General features: G+C 39.2%; 1 protein-coding gene across 4 annotated transcripts in view; it reads right to left on the reverse strand.

Annotated features, from left to right (window-relative positions):
- Positions 1–316: 316 nt before the first annotated feature.
- CPEB4 (cytoplasmic polyadenylation element binding protein 4) overlaps positions 317–18,214 on the reverse strand; it is a 61,865-nt gene continuing 43,967 nt past the window's right edge. For 3 of the 4 annotated variants that reach the window (XM_006183435.3, XM_014558178.2, XM_032465076.1), the window contains 6 exons: positions 14,268–14,441; positions 9,963–10,052; positions 9,450–9,568; positions 7,955–8,069; positions 6,663–6,844; positions 317–4,191 (listed from right to left, as the gene is read on the reverse strand). In XM_006183435.3, coding sequence (XP_006183497.1) covers positions 3,964–4,191; positions 6,663–6,844; positions 7,955–8,069; positions 9,450–9,568; positions 9,963–10,052; positions 14,268–14,441 — 908 coding nt within the window. In that variant the 3' untranslated portion in view covers positions 317–3,963. Of the gene's footprint in view, positions 4,192–6,662; positions 6,845–7,954; positions 8,070–9,449; positions 9,569–9,962; positions 10,053–14,267; positions 14,442–16,317; positions 16,342–18,214 lie in introns of all 4 variants that reach the window. The other variant, XM_006183433.2, reaches the window with a different exon arrangement.

The following is an 18,214-nucleotide window of genomic DNA, read 5'->3' on the forward strand; positions in this document are numbered from 1 at the left end:
ATACACAGTAAAAACTATATGGAAATTCAGCCAAGTAGTACAATTAACTGACATACTTAAATAACTTTTCCTTCTGATAATATGAGCAATACACTGGAAAAAAAAAAACATTAGGGATTAGTAAAAACTAGACACCCACTTGCTAAAAGTTTCACTTCCAAAAAATATAACAAAAATCTGATGAAAATTATAAAACCTAATTATACTTTAAATTTTAAAAATATAAAAAATAAAACAGTTGAATACAATATTGTCCCAATTCTTACAATGCTATCAATCACAGTAGCTTTAAAATAAGATAATAAAATAAAGCAGATGACTAAAACCTCTTTTATTCCATTTTTAAAAATAATCTCAAATTTACATTAGTAGAAAGATTGATTTCTGATTCTTTTCTTTAGAAACACCAGCAAGAAAGAGGATTACTCTTAACAGTAGAAAATGACATTTTTAAATGTCTGCAATTAAAAACAAAGAATTACACTGCAAAGATCTTTCAAAAGTTTGAAATAAGTATTGCACATAACTTGAAGTTAACTTGCCACAATTCGTCACATTCAAGTTTTAAATCACCTTTTAACAGAAGATTCAACTCTTCAAAACAAAAAGGGTGAATTATCAAGTCTTTCCAACAGCACTCTCATAAAATGCTAAATTCATTCACTGCAAGTTTTATTTTGCATTCTGCAGAGGTCTGTGTATGGAGAAGTATACATATTATACCAAAGCGTGGGGACCAGAGGGGGAAGGGAGAGGGTTCCTTTACATAGAAAATAATCAGAAACACTTTATTTTACATTGCAAAAATAACCATGTAATTACTCTGTAACTACATTGTAAGTACATGGCTGGTGCCATGCTAGTGCGCGAGAACTACATGCTTGGAAAATTGACGTGACAGCCTAAAATCTGTAAACTAATTACATGTTAATTATGTTTTGAGTTACATGGTAACTCCCAACTACAATCCCATGTAATCTGAAGGACATGTAATCAAGAAAGTTCAGAGTAATAGGTAATAATTGTTTATGCCCTGTAAATTGAAGTGTAACCAAATAATCTGTAAACACGCTTGTCACACAATCACAAGTAAATATTAGTAGAATAACGATTTCTTACATTAGTCATGCACACTAACATTACACACCTGGCCCACGGCAGGCGATTTTTTTTTCTTTTTATATAATTTAAAAGAGCAGACATCTCTGAATCAAACACTTAACATCAATTTATTAATATTAAAAATGGCTAAACATTCACCCAAAATGTCTGCGTTATGAATAATTTTAAAAACTTAGTAAGAAGCTGTAGACAATTTCGTTATTTTAAATTTCTACCCTATGCTTACGCATTTAAATTTTTTTTTTTTTAGGAACTACAGTGTTATCTGTCATTTTCATGCGAATTTTTTTTTCATTAATTTGTGACTTTACATAGATTATTTCTTAAATTATAGGTACACCAATAGCTGGTGCTGGGGAAGGAAATTTAAGCAACATGCTTTCTCTTCTCTGCAGACTCTAAAATAGCATTGCCAGTGCACAACATTCATAATTTAAAATGTATGCAGAGCACTGAAATGTATAAAAAGCAGAATATAAGAAAATAAAATTTATTAAAATTATTTATATTAAAAAATGAAGTATATGAAGATCTCTCAGTAATAAAAGTACAAAAAGCTACTCTTTGCAATATGAAAAATTGAGGTATTGCATAAAGAGATATCCCGTCAGTGAAAAGTGTGCCTAAAAATGTTCACTGTTGGAAAAACAAGATATACAAAAGTAGTGCATAACAAGTATACATTATGTGCATGACAAAATAAGTTAGCTACAAAAACACTGTACCGAAATTCAGCAGGTCATGTACAAAGGGAAAAATTATTATTCAAAGCGAGTTCTCAAACAGTGTTATTTCTTGTTAACTCATCACACCTGTTTACTGAGTAGGACCGGCACGATAGCACACCCCAAGCCACCTACAAGCATTTAAGAGAATAAAAAGAGGCAAATGAACATTCCGATTAGAATTATGTAGTTCAGGAGAAAAGAAAAAAAGTCCCTGACCAGCTACACCAGAGCGCCCTCCCCTCGCATGACTGCTTTCTGTATTTGCAGGGGGTTCTTTTTAAAAAGCAGCTCCCTTTCTGGGTCTGACTGTTTGACAGCAAATGCCTCCATTTTGACCTTTGGAACTTAACAGGTATAGAGTTCATTAAAGCCGTTATTAAAAATAAAGGACTGCTTTTCCCAAAGAGCATCAGTAGGGGTCATCAGCCAGGTGGTTCCACCGCAGTGCTGGGGCAAGTCTTTGGTTTTGAAGGATCCAAGACGGTGCTGTTAGGCAGCACAGCTAGCAAGATGGCCATCAGTTTTGTTCTGTTTTGTTTTGTTTCGTGTTTTGCACACTGATTCTAATCCTTTTAACGTCAGATAGGGCGTTTAATAAGACAATGGCAATTAAAATAAAAATTACTTCCGTGACCAGGGCTTCAAGAGACTATTTTAAACTTACCCCTGAAGCATACTGTTCAACACATAATAATGCCTTTCAAAAGCTAGAATTTTATTTATAATAAAGCATGCATTACTTGATGAAGTTGGCACTTCAAACACTGACTATGTCCCATGCTAAGTTCTGAAACTGTAATGTTATTTATTTTATAGGAAGAGTAAGATAAACATACGTACCTTTGCACAGATTTACACAGTTACTTAGTTCAACAGTGCAAAACACTTTGCAACTACTTAACTTTTTTTTAACTTTTTTTTTTTTTCATTTTCTATGTTACAGCTAAATTACAGGATACCCAAAGTAACTTTAAATCTAAAAGTAAGCCAATCAGCAGCCAATTCGAATATAGGTTTTGTCTTCCAGTTCGGGCGACACATGTAGCCCAACACAAAATCAAAGTGATATCCTTGAGGTATCTCTAGATCTGTTTTTTGTTTTGTTTTGAACGTCAAAATGGAGAGCAAAGGCTGACACCTGATGAGTGTTAGTAAATTAGGATATAGAGTTTATATATGACAACAAAAATAAAATTTATATATTTGTTCTTTAGAAGAGGAAATGCTAATTTTTCCCACCAGTTGTCATTAATTTTCGCTTTGGTAGGTTTCCTGGGGCTGTGACCAGACAAGTAAGTTTAAAATAAGTGCACTCCCCTCAGTAGTAAAGGTCCCCATTTTTTACATTCTAAATTTGAAAAATTGTTTCAAAGAAAATAAACCTAGCTCTACCTACTTTACTATTTTTTTTTTCTGATGTGGTAGTAACTTTGAGGCATAATGAAATTATATTCCGCCTCTAAACCCTTAAAATTAGTTATAATGCTGCTTCAGTCTTGCTCATGCATTTGTGTTTGCTTTAACATGCTCTTTCCTGTTAATAATGGTTAACTTCCTCCACTGCTGTTACAAGAATTAAAAAAAAAATAAAGGGGATGGAAAAAAAAAAAAAGAGAGAGGCAAAAAAGATGAAAAGAAAAGAAAGAGAAAGGCAAACGCGCTTCCCTGGGGGGAACCCCGCGTCAGGAGAGACGGATAGTGTTACTGTTACGTGGTTATTTTAATAAAAGTATTCTTATCTGTTATATTATTAACAATAATTTAATTAAAAACCCAAAATACTCTATTGTTTCATTTCTCTTTTAATATTTCTCTCTCTCCTCTAAGAAAGTGTTGCGGGAAGTTTGGATCCTCTTGGTCTCCAGCTAAACAAGAGGAGAGAAACTTCCAGGCAACATGATGGCAATACGAAAAGGGAGTTCATACGCATTGTTTTCAGTGACACGAGAATCTACAAAACACCTATATTATAGGTCATTCCTTCCGTTGGGCTATTGTTAAGTTAACAGACTGCACAAAAGGACATGCCAGGTGAAGAGGTTGAGGAGGGGGTGAGAATTAACAGAAGAGTGCACTCATTCTGAGGCCTGGACACAAGCACTGTCGTCATCCTTTAGTTCCAGCGGAATGAAATATGCCGAGGACGGTCACCGCCTTCCTTCACCAGGGGCTTGTGGAATTCCCTGCCAGCACGAGAATGAATAGCAGCCCAGCAATATTCACAGTAATACTGCAGACAGGTAACATTAGCACAGAAGAAGGGAGCGAATTTTCCCCCACAACGGGCCCCCTGACATTCATCACACAGCTGATCATCCAAGACATATGGCTTAACTTCCACCTGCAATCAAGAGTAAAAGAGAGGAGTTTACATCCATGAAGGGATGTGTGTGTACATTGCTGTCCACGATCTGAATGAGTCTGCGCCAAGCTGCCCAAAAGGAGGGGCCAATAATTCTTTTATCGAAATTAAGACAGTCTGTCTTTTAAGAACCTGGTAATAAGGCTTTTATACCATCATTTTACATTTTTGTCTTATTAAATGAGCACTTTTCAAATGAAGAAAAAAAAAAGATTCCAACAGAAATTAAAAAGTGAAGTCAACTTAATGTTTTAGACTATTATGAGGTTAAACCCACAGGAGAGTTTTCACAGTCAGAAACTGTCACTTTAATTAGTAGATCTGAATTCTCGTCACATGTGGAATTATAATTTAAACAAGACCAACTGAGAGATTCCCTATGCCGCAAAACAGCACTTTAATGCACAAATCAGAGGGAAGCTGCCTGGCTCCTGCATCACAAGCATCTGAGCTGCAAGTGAGGCCTGGGTCATGGTTTCTATTTCCAGCGTACACGTCTTGGGTTATAATCAGAAACCTCGAACTCGGGGGAAAACAAGATGCAGCCATAGGACTCCTGATCTAAAGCCCCGCTTTGTTTTGTCAGGAAGAATGGTTTCCTTCAGTCGAAAAGTCAGAGGTGAATTTATAAAACTGAACTGTTCCTGTGTTCAATAGGCCGACCTGTCATTTGAGCCTCTCAAGCATTAAAAATAACCTGGCTTTTAATTCTCCAGCGAGAAAAGGGTTGGTTATTTTTAGTCTTGGAGAGGCTCATGATTGAAACGCCTTTGCACCGAGCTATTCCTACCACTGGTGCCGTCCACTGTTGACAAGGAGTCCTGACAAAGATTAGCCGGGAACAAAAGGAGTGACGTGGGAGGCAGGACAAGCGGAAGTGACTAGAGGACCCGGCGTCTGGCCCCAGGGCCGTCCCATCACATCTCCAGAGTGACAAGAACGCTGGTCAAAGAACTGGATCGTAGAGGAATACGACTTAAGTCTCAGTTTCTAATGGCCAACCTCACAACTCTGAAACCTGTGTTGGAGTGAAGTGGTGAGGCAGGAGGCTGTTTACTCAGATGCACTGTTTTTTAAAGTGTGAATGAAATACAAGGAGGCGTGTGAAGATTACATACTGCAACTAACCTTGCCCCTTCCTCTGTGTTTACAATAGAATCCACACCTTTCTCCTTAATATGATCACAGTAGGGTATGATGACCACTAGGACGATAAACTTCCAGCTGCCAGTGAAGTGGAATATACACGAAATGGAACACGAGCAGCAGGTGTAAGCCGCTACTGACTTGACCGTTTCTACGTACTGAATTGAGAACAGCACCATACAGTCCATCAGTGAAGACTTTTTGAGCACAATGCCTCGGAGAGCTGGACGTCTAAGCAGCCCTGATGAAAGCACCAGTCTGCCGTGAAATAAGGAGCTGACACCAGAATATAAATCATCGCACTGCTTCCTTCATCAAGAAGGTCTTTCAATGTAAAAAAAAATGTCTCATCTGAACTAAACACTGTGTTTACTACTGCAGTGGATTCACATTCTGGTGTAAATTCCTCTCTCTCCACAAACTCGTAACAAGCCATTTACTGACTGGCAGCGGGTTCACAGGCCACACTCTGAGTGGTATTGGTATAAGACAGAGTTCCATCCACCAGAACATAAACCCATAAGAACAGGGACTTCTTGTCCCAGGCGCTAACATATTTGCTGAGTGCTTCAGACACAAAGATAAGAAATTTGTGACTGCAAAGAGAGAAGACACATAGTGGAGCATAGAGCCTCAAATACAATATATTCGAAAACAGAGGGAAGAGTTACCTTTGAGGTTTTCTCCAGCCTTTTGAGTCAGAGGGTAAACGCAACAAAGAGGAATTTAAAGTGAAAATAATGCCAGTGAACCATTACCTAAATTCAGGTGGTAAAACGGGTTACAAATGCAAAGGGTTCAACTTCTTCTACTTAGTCTGTTATGATGAAATATTTCTAAGAGTACAGTCCTAGAAGTGAATTTATTTAATCACCTGTTACACAGTGCATAGGAAACTAGGTCTTGCTGAGGTACTTACTCTCCATATCCCAGGCTTAAAAAGGTCAGATCTCAAGGGCATTCGTGTTTGTACACTTGATAAAACATCGTACGAAGGCCTTGGTAAACATTTATTGAGTGACTAACTGAGTAAGTGAATGGATGGAGGTGATAGCTTAGGAAAGATTAAATGGACTCCAGCAAATTGACTCTAGTGCTCTGGGGAGCTACTCACAAAACGAAGAGAGAGCAGAAATTTACAGCAAACTCTCAGATGCGTTCTAGACCATGCATCAAATGGGCCCTCTAGGTGTAACTGTCAGCTGTCAACATGCCGTCATATAAAACTGCCCCATTCCAAGCCTGGTGACGGCACAGTCAGAAAGCCATTTCAAGAACTTTCCAGAGCGTAGGCCAGGACTTACCCGTTTGTCTATTTCTCCATGCTGCAGCTGCACGAAGCGGGCACTGATAGCAGCGATGTAGCTCTGTTGATTAGAGAATGCCACGCGCCCGGCTCCTTTCGGGTATTTCAGCTCAGGGTCGGTATCAATCCCAGCGTAACACACGCCGCCGTACAGCCGGTCCATTATCATGGCGAGCTCCACTGCACAGGGAAGAGCAAGGGTGTGTGCAATCAGGACAATTCACCTGGCTCACCAAAGCTTTCGTCAAGAGCAGCTCATCTGTCGTTACAGTCGTTATGCAAGTGAAACTAGCCCTGACTACCAGTGGTCCGCTGTGCTCGTCTTAGTAACTGAGGGCAGGGGCCCTGCGGGGTGTTCCACGGACGTTCACTTTGGATCTTCACAACAACCCTGTGAAGCAGGTAGCAGCTTCCTGGGGAAACTCAGGCACAGAGAGGATGCTCAGTCTGTGCAAGGGCACAGTACTTAAGTGACTGTTGGGCTTTGTACCCTGGTCTGCCTGCTCTCTACTATGATGCCGCCATATATTTACCAGTTAACAAGGTACTGCTTAATATAAATAATCATTTGAACACTAGAAAACTGATCACTAGACTCCCTGGGGGTCCTTCTAGCGTATTTCCATCAAAACCCTTTCACCTTCCCTATAGTCTAGCTATTCGCCCATTTTTCATAAAGAAACTTGAAATAATAAATGTATCCTCTCCATGAAATGTTACAATTTTGAAATGGCTTTCTTGTTCATTTTATGTTCTTTATCTCATTTATGCTGTTAAACCTCAAATTATCTGAAATTGGGGGTGACATTTCTTCCGTAAGTACTGCTCTAAAAATAAGATGCGCTGCTGAGAACCCTGTTCCAGTTCAGAGCTCGGTGAATAGCTGCGAAGCACACGAGGACTGGGAAACAAGCAGCAAACACCGTGACCCATAACCTGCTCCTGAGAGACTTCTCTTAGATGACGATGCGACCGGTGAGCACAGCACTCTGCATCCATTATCTCATTTAATCCTCAAACTAACTCTACATAAAGTGCATACTTATAACTCCATTTGACAGATGAGGAAATTGAAAATCAGAGAAATTAATTTGCCCAAGGTTATTCAACTATTAACTGGGACCAGAGGACATGAATTCAAACCCAGACCCTTGATTCCAGAACTTTCACTCTTAAGACATTAACACAAATGCTTACGGAGAATTAATCCCTAAAAAAATCTTTTAAAAATCTTTGTATTTCTTATGGTAAAGGATAAACAGGGGTTTTTGTTTCTTTGTTTAATCATACCAGCTCGCAATGGTCGAGGGACACCACCAACAAATATAGTTTTTCGTGGATCAAGAGGCTGTGAACCATCCATCACAAAGTCACTGTCACTGAGATTCCAAGGCCGAATCTGTACCTGGGGAGTGTGCAAACCAAAGTGTCTCATTCTGAATACAAATAATGGGGGAAAGATGTTTAAAACTATTGCAGAGTATTTCACTTTAAAAATAATCCATATCAGTACAAATGAATAAAACTGTAAAACTAGAAAAGACTTAAAAAGTAGCATGTCCCAACCCTTTATTTCATTTTTAAGAATAAACTAAACCAAAGTGGAAAGTTCAACTTAACTGCTTATTTATTATAAGCCAAATTACTTAACACGTTCGTAATTATCTGTAAGTTAATTAGCTATTTTTCAGCTTATTTGGGCCTCCAGTCTACCCAACCCCCCCCGTACCCACGTAATTTAATTTTGGCATGGTCTTTGACATTAATTAGCATAAAGTACTATGTACACTAGGATCGTGTGCCCAATCCTATGTGCAGGAAAGACAAAATATTCCCAATACTAACAAATCTGTTTGTTCACTGTTTCAAAAAGCATTTCAAAATGAAAATATTGATGCTACTTGCAGTAAACCTTTTTATGATAAAAGTGTGTCCATTACATCAGCCAAGAATCAAGAAACTCAATTTAATTGTCCACATTTATTAACTGTTACCAATGTCACACCAAAGGCTGAGGGATTGATAATGGGGTATTCCCAACATGCATGCCAACCAAGTCCCAAAGCCAGAAGGTCCCAAACTTAAATATCTGCGGGGACTGGCAGGGAACAAACAAGTCAAGCAGAAAGAGTCTAGGCCACACAGGAACCCCGGGACAACCCCAAGACACCAAGAGATGCTCCACAAATGACTGCTTGAGCTGAGCCCACTGGCGCCCCCGTTATGCACTCCACCTCATCACCAGGCTCTGGCTGAGTGATAACAGATTACTGGTTTGCCAGATTTGTCAAAACAGACTAGTTGCTACTATTCCTAAAGATTAAAGAAAAACTTTTTCAAAGAGAAACAACACACAATGTACATCTACGTACAGACCTAATTCATTTTACTTGGTGAGAGTCCCATATGCAAAATGTTAAGGAGCGTATTGGATAAAACCTTCATCAAAGAGAGGAAGAAGCCAGACAGATACATTTGTTGTTTGAGTTCTATTACTCAGAAAAAATTCAGCTACTTTATATTTATCAAATGCATTCCCAGGGGGAAGTCTTTTAACAGAATGATTTACCAATATTTTAAGTAACAAAAATTTCAATGTGAAAATCATGTCCGCAAATATACAAGACGTCAACTGTCAGGAACTTGACAACAACAAAACTTTTCCATTTCGATTCTAAGTACAAACATGTCAATTAACGGACACATTAAGACGTCTGTGGGCTTTTCGGAGCTAATGAATAGAGGCCAAAAACCAGAAGCTATTTTCAAGCTAGACTGCACTTACTGGCTTGTCTTTGATAGTGGGGCTGGATACACACAGGTAGAGTTTTCCATCTTCTTCAATGCATGCATCGATGAGAGCCTGCACAGAGCTTTCGTCTTGAAACAGCAGGAATGCATAGCCTAATAAGAAAGGGGGAAATTGGCTTATATAGTTTCTTTCTTTCTTCTTCTCCTTCTTCTTCTTCTTCTTTTTTTTTTTTTTTGGTAATTCCTCAAGGGAAAGGAAGCATAAAACTAAGGAAGGGAAAAAGAGTAGGAAGAAAAACCCCCAAAAAACTAAAACTGAATCCCACCCAAAGTCTGATAATTCAATATTCAGTTCAGTTTGGTATGATCTTGAAACCTCTTTTAGAACAAAATTAAATCTGAATTGAGAGTATATAGTAAGCAGAAACTTTAAAGAGACATTTAGGAAAACGTAAGTTTAACAATGAAAAATTATACAGTGAAAGTAAACACTTATGAAAAGAATATAGGGATAAACTGTACACGGATGTTGAACCTTGAGAATTACCTTTAGGAGGAAAATAGGATTTGCTCTCTGCTTTATGAGGCCAGTCCACGATCAAAGGGCCAAAGCGACGGAAACTAGCTGTGATCTCATCTAACGAACGACAAACCAAAAAGGTAGACTTAAGTATTTTTATCATCACTTTTAGAAAATAGTTTAGCAAAAACAGTTAACATTTTGCACATTTGCCTTCCCCCTCTTTCCCTTCCTCCTCCTATCTGTGTGAATGCACTAATCTATCTATCCATCCATCCATCCATCGCATCTATCACCTTCTTCTGACACGACTCTCTCGCCAAAACACAACTGCTGGTACCTACTCAAAGCAAGGTCACCCCCTTATGTACCACCATATACACTCCTTTCAATCAGGAAATCAACATTCATACAACACTCTTACCCAATTCACACACTCCACCCAATTTTTAAACTATCTCAATGATACCTCTTTTTTTTCTGATCCAGAATCCTATCCAGAACCATGCCACGTTTAGATGTCATGTCCCTAGGGCATCAGTCTTTTTCAGGCAGTGTGCCACGGCTCCTCACTCTTTCCCGTCTTTTACGTACCTGACAGCCTTCAACCATACAGGCCATCCGCTCTGCAGGATGACTCTCAACCTGGGTCTGCACTGCTTCCTCACGCCAGGACGCGTGCTATGCATTCAGAACAGGAACACCACCACAGTGATGCGAGGTCGCCCTGTCCCTTCACTGGGTGTGTTAACCTTGACCCACTAGTCAGGTTGATATCTGCCTGCTGTCTCCACCAATGAGAAACCATTTTCCCCTTTGAATTTGATTAATATGCTGTAGGGGAACATGGTGTTATCCATCAATATTCTGTTCCCTCGTTAGGCTTGGCGTCCACTGAAGATTCCTGCCTAGATCAGCTACCACGACGATAAATGCCCAATGCTGATTACCTATTTCCAATCTTTCTACATTTAGTAGTTACTACTATGCAGTAAGAAAGAGTCTTCCCTTCTCCCCCATTCATTTACTCATATATTTATGTGTATCAGTATGGACCTATTTTATTTAATGGGTTATAATCTGATTCTCTCCTTATTTATTCTGATGCTCAGTTTGTCCCCAAAATTGTCCCTGACTTGGCCAGTGGGAGTTCCTATGTCCTCTGTCCTATCCCCATCCTTCTGTAAGTGCTTCCACACTTTCTGACCCAAGGCTTTCGTCTTCTTGTTTCTCTACCAAGAATCAGCTTTTTTTTTTTTAAATTCTTAAGTCCTGGTTCCTTTCAGTAACAAAAGATAGTTAGAAACTAATATCTGGGTATTCCATACACCCATGGCTAGTGGGCATTTATTATTTCTAAGTCTTCTCAGAGGACAAAGCTAGGAAATATATGAGTATACACACGGACACATTTATAACTACTTCTGTATCTGTATGTGTGTTTATAAAAATGAGTTCATACTGACACCTGCAAGTCTACTCCAACGTCTCCCAGTTTTTTCTAGCCTTCCCCCTTCCCATGTTCGTGAATTCCCTCCTCGTGGAGAGAATCCAAGCTCCCAACATCCTCAGTACGTTTGCCCACTTGATCAATGGGACCAACCTTTCAGCTAGGAGACCCGGGCAGTCTCCTCCACCTTCCCCCTCTGCACCCCAGCCCTTGTTCCCTCGCTGCCCTGATCTATCAGACACCACGCACACTTCTGCCGAAGCCGCTGCCCAGGCCCCCTCCACCTACACACCCACGCCCCCCTCCACTGGGCACCCTTTCCCCCCTCACCAGTCCTCCTCCTTGGACACCAATGTCTCTGAGCCTTATGAGGTAGGAAAAGGAAGGGCATGTGGGACGGGCAGGGAAGGCTTCATCACATTTTACTATGAATTTAACCAATACCAGCCATGCTGTATTATACAGGAGGCAACTGATGAGTAGACGCTAGGAAAATAAATTTCCAGGGTATTTCTGGAAAGAGTAAGCAAGCATGTGTGGATACGACCTGGGAGTAGGGAGGACAGAGGAACAGAACGAGAGATGAGAAATATGTTCTGTACCATTTAGCCCATGTGAGATTAGTAAATAGGGGAATGATGTCAGGGTGACCTGGACACTATACTGGTCCACAAATGATCTCTCCTAAGCAAGGCGGGCGAGCATGGAGGGAGAACTACAACCTTCAGCAGGAAAGGGAAAAGCCCCCAGCTTCTGTGATGTGCAGAAGCCCCCTCGGCTCCATCATAAGGAAATTAAAAATGAGCACAGCAACCAAGGCTCTCCTGCCAGAGAGGTGCGTGCCCAGCCTCGCAGGGCTCCTGTCTCCTGGGACATGGCACTTCCTCAGCTGCTCAGAGGTCCAGTTTTGTCTACGCTGCCCCTGAGCCAGCAAAGCCAGGATTTCTGCTCTGTTGGTTTTGTGTACTTTCAGTATTCCTTGAGGCAGCCTCTAACCATGCTGAGCCACTTGCCTGAATCATCCAGGTTATTTCCAAGGTACTAATTCTCTTTTTGTTACTGCTTCTGGTAAAAAATTCATTAGGTTTTACGTGCTCTGCCTCTAACCCCATTTCCCCCATGAACTCTGTAATTCTCAGTGCACAATTCTGCAGAACACAATACTCTTCAGGAAGACGTATTTCACACTTTAGTAGAGAGGCCTGCCCACCTACTTGCTACTGTTATCAACACACTTGGTTTCGAGCACATAGCAAGATGACTAACACAATTTCCATTAATTTTGCTCAGCTTAAACCACGTCATCTGCCAAACTGGCAAATTCACTGGTGCCTCTAGGAATTTTAGGAACGATACACTTAAGATTGCTCAGTAATTCTCTGAAAAAAATTTAGACTATCTAGGCCAGAGAAAGAATTTATTCCAAGCAAGGTCAGATAAGATTCAGCCTTCGTTTTTTTGTATATAAGCATGTTAATTTACTCATCAAAGTCCAAGCAGGGCTCAGGAGTGTTAAGGATCTGACCTCAAAGGGTCAAAAAATTGACCCTGGTCTGTTATTACCCTAGAATCCATTACAGTAAGAAAAGTGAGGATTCCAGCTAGAGAAAAGAGAAGGCCACACCCAGGACCAGTATTACTGGAGTGGACAACACTGTGACCAGAGGTTCAGCCCAGGATGAACACTCTGAACAGAAGCTACACTTCCTGAGAAAAGGATGGAGACTGATTCAGTTTGGCCTGATATTTCAGCATAGCTTCCTCCAGGACATTTTATCACAGACCGAAAAAAAAAACCCCGAAATCTGAGTTTATTTTTCAATCCTTGGCTGTTTGAAACCATTTTTGTCTCAACTTTCCAAAAGATCGATCACCTTAAGGAAAACACGGTGGCTCAGTATGTTTAATCCCAATCTAAATGGGAGATTATTAAACCTTATTATTAGACACTAAAGATTTTTAGAGAAAACTCTTCTATCCTCCATCAACATTTCTCTCCCTTTCCATTCAGGATCCAAGACAAAAGAGATCAGGGGGTAAAAAGCAACCATAGATACACGATTGCTATCAGGTCTGCTCCTTTGATTTTCTTTGGGGTCACTTAGGCCCACAGGTGACAGCTAGTCCTTTACATCCTTTTGTATGCTCCTTACTTAGGTCTCAGCTCAATTATCACTTCCTCAAAGAGGATTTCCTTAACCACCTCACCTCTCAAGTCTTCCCGCATCGCTATATCACATCGACCTGTTTTCTTTTCAGAACTTGCTCTCTAATATTTTCTTGCATATTTATACACTTTCTTATCTGCCTTCCCCCACTAGAATGTCAAATCTATCCAAGAAGGGGCTTTCTATCTTGTTTACTATTGTAAACAAGCCTCAAAACAGCACATGGCATTTAGAAAGCATGTAAAATATTGGACAAGTGAAAAAATACTCACAAAATGATGTAACTCAAGATTCCCTACAACTCTAGGTTATGTTTTCAAAAATTCATGCTGAATCTAAGATTTTACGCTTTTAAACAATTAACTGTACATTTAAAAGAGAGCTCATAAAAAGAGAGAGGAAAATGCATAACTGAATTAGGCCAAGGCAGGACACACAGAAATGCAGTTAGCGTCTGTTTGCCCACAACAGAATCCTTGAGAAGTTTTCCCAATGATGTGCACTCTTTGTCATTTAATCCAATCACTTGCTTCAGCTGGTTCCCAAAGTCATGTTCCCCTTCCTTGTGTGAACTAATCTTCCACACTATGATCAGAAGATCTGACCAGAGAACAATGCAATCAAAACCAAACGCCCGGAGCCAGATAAGATGGCCATTATACTAACAGCAACCATTACTATGCGTTACCTATACACGGCTCTTTGTAAATATACCTTCATCGATGTCAGGAGGTAATCCGCCCACAAACACCTTGCGAGAATATCGTTCCACTCTTTCTCCATTCTGGTGAGTGAAGCAGTGAGGTGATCCCAGGCCACTATGAAGAGGTTGATCCCCACGGCCATCATCCAAGAATCCATCTTCCATTGGAAACAGTGAGGACTGACCTGGAACAGAAAGCAGGAAAAAAAAATGCTAACAGAAAATGCTCCTTGCCACTGATCATCTTACACAAGAAACAAGGAAAGCAGGAGACTCATTAAAGCTTTTCTTTTTCTCACTGAACAACAAATCACTTAGATACGCTCTTGAATTTCCATCACCTTAAAGTCCCAACTGAGTCAGAGAGAAAGGACATGGTTAAACAGAGGCTGTTCAACTCTCCCCACTGGGCTCCAGACACTTCAGCGAGGTGGAATGGCAGTACAGTAGGAGAGAGCACTCTTTTGAAGGCAGCCGGCAGCAGACGGCACTGCCTTGGCAGGGTCCCATGGCCACAGGCAACTTGGACGTGTACACTAAGTATTAAATTTGACTATCAGATGCTAGATCATTTAAATGTCTTTAAAACATCACATAATATAGCCTGCACAATTTCCTCTAAGAATGTCCTTAAAATAAACATCGATTTTTTTTTTGAGGGGGAGGTAATAATGTTTATTTATTTATTTGCTTAATTTTTTTTTAATGGAGGTACTGGGGATTGAACCCAGGACCTCGTGCATGCTAAGCATGCGCTCTACCATTGAGCTATACCCTGCCCCCTAAACAAGTCAATTTTTAAAGTGAATACGCATGTTGATTTACCTAACTGATGGGATATTATCAAAACCCACTTAATGCTGTTACCCAGCTTTACAGTCTAGTCTTACAAAATTTAAGAGCTTTAGGCATGCAAAAGCTGTTTTTTTTTTAAGTTGAGCAATTATCAGCTGCTACAGGTGGTATCTAATTCTAAAAACTAGTCATCACGCTTGCTGTTAGAAAAATCCTATCATACAGAATATAAAAGCAGAAAAGACCAGAGATGCCGGTGTGGTTAATATCTTTCCCGTACTTACCTCCCAGCAAAATACAAATTTATAAATCATAAGCAAAACAAAGAACTACAGATAACTGTAGACTCTCTCTCAGGCACTGTTTGGTCACTTTCCCAGCTGCAGATTTACTTCTAGGTACTACATAAGGAATTTGTTAATGGATCCTGCAGAAATGTATCTTAGGTTTTCTTCCTTTATTGAAACATTCCAATGTCTTTCTGTCACCACACTTGTCTTCCTTTCAACTTTCATTATTAAACACAAACAACCACCGCTTATTTGTTACGAATTTACCCTTTAAAACCACAGTTCAAAAAAGTTACATAATGAAGATAAAAAATGACTATAAAATTGGAGGTTATTTCTGGATCCTCAAAAAGTCACTTATTTTTAAAGCTAAACTATTTAACTGTCTAACTCTCTTGTAAAAAGGAAAAACTAGTAAAGGAGGCAAAAATAAAGTTTACTCAGGCACCTCTAGGAAATGAATCTTTTAAAAATCTTCTAAAATTTCTAGAGCTTTCCCCTCCCCCAATGTTCGAAGTTTATAAGGCTAGTCATTAATTTAGCTAATCTCATTTTAAACCAAATGTATTATGCTGACTTCATTAAAAAAAAAAAAGCAGACATAAAGTATTCAGGTATAATTGAACCTCCAATATAACCAGGTATTTTGAGTCTAGTCAGACTGTATTTTCCTTTTTAAAGATTCTTAATTTTATTCTCCTAAGAAGTCTTTTCAGAAAGAAAAAAAAAAGGAAACAAATATTCAGATGTAAATAAGTTGAGTTTAAAACATAGGGCAATTATTTAGATTCAAATCCAAATCCTCCCATTCTGACTCCCTCAAAATTAGAATGTCTACAACATTAACTGTAACACATAAAGTATGTCTGGATCAAAGCTATGTTTCATCCCCCCGCCCCCAGGGTTAGAAACTGAGCAAATTTGGGTCCTCTCCAAATACAACTACACATTCAAAAGTTAGAAACAATAATGTTACCTCTCCTTCGCCCATATGTCCTTGCTGCATGTCAAATGAGAAAAAAAAAAAAAAAAAAAACAACCTTTCAAACATTGTCAGAAGAATCAACCATGATTTTATCTACCAGCTTTAGAAACTGAAAAAACAAAAACTGACTAAATTCCTCATTTCTTGGTAAATATCTCAAAAAATAAGGAATTTGAATGTGAGAGGTCAATTTAATGCTTTTTTTTTTTAAGTTCTTCAAGGACACTGTAAAAGTGTATTGACCCTTACTTGTTTTCAAGGAAGTTTTCTGCTATCACTCTCATCCAAGGTCCAAACTCGCGTGAAACTAAGGCAGTGTGTAACACAGTCTAAACCAGCTCCTACCAAATTGATCTGAATTTCTCCCACAAGTCCCTGCTAACTAGCCATTCAGTAGATATTTCAATAATTAATTCAGGACTTTTTCCACCATTACAGGATAAACAGCAAGTTTATACCATTTCTCAACTTATTCCCTAATAAAGAAAATCATAACAAATAAAACCTTTGAAACTTATGAACCTCCTTTTAGCCAAAGTTTCTTGTCCCTTATCAAACCTTCTACCATGTTCCAAATGTTGAAAAGTAAAAAGTGTGGCACTTTATTACCAAGGCTGCTACCAAGAAGACAAGAAAAACCATGATACATACAACACTTAAATGAATACTCAGAAAACGGCAGTATAAACTTCAAATCAGGAAAGCTGAGAAAATCTCTTCCCTCAAACAAACTGACACTTAAAAGTGCAGTTTGTCCAAATACCCTAATTCTAGTCAACAAACATTTCTTGGACTGCCTGATCTTGCCAAGCACTATGGATAAACAGCACGCGGCCCTGACTCCAAGGAACTTAAAGACCAGACAGCCACATAAGCAAATAATGATAATGTCTCTATTACAGCAATTGGCACGTTAAATGTTAGGTGCAACAGGAGCAGAGGAAGAGGAGAAACTGGTTCTGATTAAAGAGTCAGAGACCGGAGGGTGTGGCTTTGAGAGGGACCTTAAAGGAAAAACAGGGAAAGGGCACTGCAGACCTGGCAATATCACAATTCGAGATGCTGGAAAGCTCACGGAGAGGTGCCCAGAACAGAAGCATATGGAACAAGTCAGGTCCTAGCTGGAGAGGAAGTTTAAACAGGAAGCTGGGATAGCTTTTTGAGTTAGAAATTGCAGCACCTTTTAAGAGATCATTACACAAACTGGTCAGGGTTTTAATCCTTCGCCCTCTGGATAAATGCTAAGGAAGTATAACTCAGTTGTAACTGAGTTATAACTTACAAGTACCATATGCACATTTTTCAAAATGAAATTATGTCTCACGCTAAAATACAATTTTATCACTACTAGATAACACCGCATGTCACCGAAGTACTTGGGTAAATGGATTAAAACCACATAAAATCTCCCTCAAGCAGTAAGGTTTTCACTTAAATAGTTCTTAAATTAGGGCGAGGGGAGGTATTTTCTCACTTAGTGAACCTGACAGAGGTTAGAAAGACACAGATATCACAAGAGTAGCTGCTTGTTTAAGAACATTCTATTCATATAACTGCTTCAAAGACAAGGGAGTTTGGGGAAATGAATGATTTGAAAATCTTACTTGTCAATCTTAAAAAGTTGATTGATGCTACTTGGATTTCTAAGAAAATAGATATTTGAAAAGAGTAGGCTTTTAAAGGTACAAAATTAAGGGGAAAACTTTCATAGCTTCCACTAGTTCAAAAATAGTATCAGGAACAGTAACAAAAAAAAAAAAAAAAAAAAGGTATAGATCAAAAGCAAAATTCAAATACTTTCAGAGTCTTCAAATGTATACTTTCAAACTTTGATCCTGTACCACAAAATCAAGCTGGTTAATGTAACTCATGGTTAAATTCTGAGATT

This window comes from Camelus ferus, chromosome 22 (genome assembly GCF_009834535.1).
Source record: "Camelus ferus isolate YT-003-E chromosome 22, BCGSAC_Cfer_1.0, whole genome shotgun sequence".
Taxonomy (NCBI): domain Eukaryota; kingdom Metazoa; phylum Chordata; class Mammalia; order Artiodactyla; family Camelidae; genus Camelus; species Camelus ferus.